Genomic DNA, 4,530 nt, shown 5'->3' on the forward strand with positions numbered 1-4,530 from the left:
CGCGCGTCTTTGTCTGCGCGCCTTTGTTAAGGTGCGTTGGTCAACGGCGTCCGCGTGGCAAAAGCAAAAGCTTGTCTCTCCTGCTGACTACTCGCGCGCGGGTTGGTTAGCGGCAAAATTGTCGTGTTATCTGCTACTGGCTGTGGCACAAATCGATTCAGGAATCGATTTGCGTCACGCCTAGGGAACGTTAGGGCACGCTGTGATCCAGGACCCCCTTCACGTGGGACCAGTCCGCGATCACTAGAGTTAGATATCTACATCTTTTCTTTCTCAATTACAGGTGCCCCATGGACCCAAATAATAGCTGCCTAACCGCCATAGAGGATGTTGTCACGACAGACCGCACTCTGTCGGCGGCAACATCCGCCACACCACCCGCCCACAGAGATACCGCGTCCACGGTCGGCGCTTCTTGCGCCCCCTCAGGCTACCGCCCCATCTCTGCCGTTGAGCTGTATGTGATTATGAATCGCATAGCAAAGCCAGAAACACCCGCAGAAAAAGAGGCCGCGGAAAGGGCGTACGCACATTTCGTGCGCCACGACTTAGCCGCCGCCCGGGCACAACAGCCGCAAACAGAGTCTTCCTTTCCGCTGAGTGAACTGCCGCGCTCGGCCATAGAAGAGGTGATTGTTCCGCCGGGAGCCCTGCTGGGTGTAGCAACTCAAGATGTTGCTGCTCTGGCGGAGGCGGCCCCGAATGGTGTTGCGTCACCAGTCTTGGCTACTCAAGAAGCCAGTGCGCTGCTGATCGCCCCAACGGACAATTCCAGTGAAGAAGCCGCTAGCGCGCCAGTCCTCGCCGCGCAGAGACTGACTGACAGCGACCACCCCAACCCAACACGGCACCCAACAACGCCAGTTCTACTAGAAATTCCTGAAGCCAACCTGGGGACACTTCTATCGGCAGAAATGCCGATGGATGTGCAACAGGCATCACGGAAACGACCAGCCACCTCTGACTCTGAGGAACAAACCGCAGTAACCGCGCCTGAAGGGCGCCAAACAAAAAAGAAGGCTGCTGCTGCAGACGCCCCCACAGCGCCCCCTGCAGCCGAGGAAGACGGTTTTACCGTACCAAACCGGCGGCACACTGCCAAGCCCAAAAGGCTGGAGAAGGTGCTCGCCCCACCGCCAGCCACATCAAATCGGTTCGCAGAGGCAACCGAAGTTGTCATGGAAGCGGAACCCGCCGCCCCAGCACGTAAACACACACGCCCCAATCCAGTAGTCGTGACGTGGGACGACGAGTTCATGGACCTCCGCCGCATGATTAAAGAAGTGGTGGAAGTAAAGTCATTCAAAGTCCAAGCGAATAACGTCTACAAGATCCTCCCAACATCCATAGACGAGCACAAAAAGCTCATGGATCTCGTTAGGGATCAGGGACTCCATTGCTATACCCACAACACCGAGTCCCTGAAGCTACTAAAGGTGGTTATACGCCACCTGCCAATCAAGATGGACCCTGCCCACCTTAAACAAGAACTCGCGGAGTCGGGTTTTTCCGCGCGCACGGTAGAATTAATGACATCGCCGCGTACGCACAAAAAGATGCCGTTGTTCCTTGTCGTCCTAGTGGACAACGAGGACAACAGGAAAATCTTCCAACTCGACAAAATTGCGGACATCGACGTCTCAGTCGAACTACTCAAGGCCAAAGGCAAGAGGCTTCAGTGTTACTCTTGCCAAGGCTTAGACCATGTTGCACACAACTGCACCATGCCCGCGCGTTGCGTAAAGTGTGCAGGTGCACACCAAAGCCGTGATTGCGTAAAAAAGCGCGACGAACAGCCCAAATGCTGCAACTGCAGTGAGCCGCATGTTGCCAGCTACAGGGGCTGTAACGCATTCAAATCCCGCAAGCGTGGCAAGGCCGCCAAAAAAGTGCAGCCAGGAGTCAGTTTTGCGTCCGTTGCCGGGAGACGGGCTGCTGAACAGCAGGCCCCGCCTCGCGGTGAACGCCGCCTACCCGCCCGCAACCTGCAACCACCTACCAACACACAGACGGAACCCAGTGCTGCTGGGCTACTCCCACCGCCCCCCACGACCCGCGCCGAAAAAGGACAGGCTGCCCCTGCTGCGCAGACACCCATCGCAAAACAGTGCCAGCCTAGTACAGCCCCAGCGCCACCCGCCCCCGCGGCCTCGAGCGCTATCACAGATGATCTGCAGACGCTACTGCAAACATTAAACAGAATCATGACACAACTACCCAGTCTAGTCTCCGCAGCTGCGACGGCCCTCCAGGCCGTCGCCCAGCCCCCCAGTCATGGATAACGACCATACCCATGGCCTGACTATTTGCGTTTTTAACGCAAACAGTCTTATACCGCAGCAGGGTGAATTTAGGGAATTTCTATACAGCGAGGCAGTAGACATCTGCCTCGTCTGCGAAACATTCCTAAAACCCGGTGTGCATGTCAGGGTCGCAAACTACAGCTGCTACCGCACTGACCGGCCGACCCACGGCGGCGGAACGGCGGCGTATGTTAGGTCGTCCTTGCGGCACTACCCGGTGCAGCTGCCACGACTCGAGCACATTGAAGCCACCGGCGTGACCGTCAACACGTCTGTCGGCAAGATCACCTTCGTGGCGGCATACCGGCCGCCGCGGGGTGTTCTGCAAGAGGCCGATTTCGACACCCTACTGGACATGGAGGGGAGGCTGTTCATCGGGGGGGACTTTAACGCAAAGTCCGCCCACTGGAACTCCCGCCTCACAAATGTCAGCGGGCGCCGACTTGAACGCGCCGCCCTCAGACACGGCGCCATCATTCTAGGGCCCTACGACCCAACCCACATCCCAGTGCGCGGACAACCAGACGTTCTCGACGTTGCTATACTGAGGGGGGTCGATCGGTTTACGACTGCCGAGACGAGGACGGCTCTGTCATCAGATCACTTGCCGGTGATCTTTGACATAGACGTCGTCGGCGCGGCGGTGCGGGCCGGTCGTCCATCCTTCAAAAATATCAACGTCGAGCACTTCCAAACCGAGGTACGGGAGTACCTCACAGATGCCCCTGATCCGGAGGAGGTGGGGGCGGAAGCCGCCATCACCTCCCTAAATCAGGCGCTCCTGCGAGCTGCAGAGACTGCCACACCTGGTCGCACACGTCAGCCGCAAGACAGGTCGCGACGCCTCCCGCAAGCAATACGGGAGCTTATAGTGGCGAAGAACCATCTTTTCCGTGAGTGGCAAATAACGCGACAGCCAGAAACGAAACGCCGCGTAAACCGCATGCGTCGTGCCATCACTGCGGCCGTCCGCGAACACCGCAACCAAGCATGGGCCGACCTTGTCGAGTCCCTCGACCCAGATGACGGCAGTGCATGGCGAGTCGTGAGAGGTTTTCTGCGCCGCAGGCAGCGCATTCCTCCCCTGAAACTCGGTCAGGACCACTACTGCGAGCCGGACGCCAAGGCAAGTGTCCTAGCGGACACCTTTGAGGCAAACTTCCGACCCGTGGTAGAAGACATCGACGTGGCCCACGTCCGTCTAGTGGAAGAACGTCTCCCAGTCTTCCTCGACGCACGAGAGGAGGGTGACAGCATAGACCCCATCACCGCCGAAGAAGTCGCATTGCAACTCCGATCGCTCAACGCCCGGAGGGCAGGTGGCATCGACGGCATCCCGAACTCACTCCTTAGGAATCTTCCTCAGGAGTACGAGCAATACCTGGCCACAGTCTTTAACGAAATCCTGGCCTCGGGTGTCTACCCCTCGGTGTGGAAACATGCCGAAGTGGTGGCCATCCCGAAGCAGGACAAGGACCCCCGGTCGCCATCCAGCTACAGACCCATCAGCCTCCTCCCATGTCTCTCGAAGGTTTTCGAGAGACTTTACGTGCGGCGACTTCTGCAACACGTGGACCAGGAAGACATACTGCCAGACGAACAGTTTGGTTTTCGTGGAGGTCACTCCACGACCCACCAGCTGCTCCGCCTCGTGGAACCAGCTATGAGGGCGCTGGAGACGAGGGAATACCTCGGGGCGGTATTCCTGGACGTCTCACGCGCCTTCGACTCCGTGTGGCATGACGGCCTCGTCTACAAGTTGTTTGTACTCGGGGTACCGACGTCGCACGGAGTGCTTCTCAGGTCCTACTTATCTGGCAGGACATTCCACGTCCGGGCAGAACAGGGAAGGTCCACAAACAGACCCATACGTGCCGGCGTACCGCAGGGATCGGTACTAGGCCCCATACTCTACTCGCTCTTCACCGCCGACGCTCCGCGAGTGAACGGAGTAGAGTTGGCCCTTTATGCGGACGACACTGCTCTGTTCACCCGGAGCATGAACGCGCATACCATGGGGCGTCGCCTCCAGCAAGGATGTGAAGCGCTTGGTGCTTGGGCCACCATGTGGCGCCTTAAATTTAACGCTGGCAAGAGCCAGGCGGTGGCGTTCACGAAGCGCAGAGTGCCGCCAAACCTAGAAGCCCTACACATCGCGGGAGGCCCCATCCCGTGGTCAAAAACAGCTACCTACCTCGGAGTGAGACTAGACCAGCGGCTCACCTGG

At 58.4% G+C, this 4,530-nt stretch overlaps 1 protein-coding gene across 1 annotated transcript; it reads left to right on the forward strand.

Annotated features, from left to right (window-relative positions):
- The first annotated feature begins 290 nt into the window (after nucleotides 1–290).
- On the forward strand, nucleotides 291–2,282 carry LOC126446544 (uncharacterized). Its single transcript, XM_050090983.1, has 2 exons — nucleotides 291–1,292; nucleotides 1,785–2,282. The coding sequence occupies exons 1-2, from the start codon at nucleotides 291–293 to the stop codon at nucleotides 2,280–2,282; spliced, it is 1,500 nt and encodes a 499-aa protein (XP_049946940.1).
- The last annotated feature ends 2,248 nt before the right edge of the window (nucleotides 2,283–4,530 follow it).

The sequence above is a fragment of the Schistocerca serialis genome, unplaced genomic scaffold, assembly GCF_023864345.2.
Source record: "Schistocerca serialis cubense isolate TAMUIC-IGC-003099 unplaced genomic scaffold, iqSchSeri2.2 HiC_scaffold_40, whole genome shotgun sequence".
NCBI classification, from domain to species: Eukaryota; Metazoa; Arthropoda; class Insecta; order Orthoptera; family Acrididae; genus Schistocerca; species Schistocerca serialis.

Coding starts and splice junctions, on each gene's coding strand:
- LOC126446544 (XM_050090983.1), top strand. CDS start 291: ATGGACCCAAATAATAGCTGCCTAACCGCCATAGAGGATGTTGTCACG. Junction 1,293..1,784: donor TGATTAAAGAAGTGGTGGAA/GTAAAGTCATTC, acceptor TGCGTAAAAAAG/CGCGACGAACAGCCCAAATG.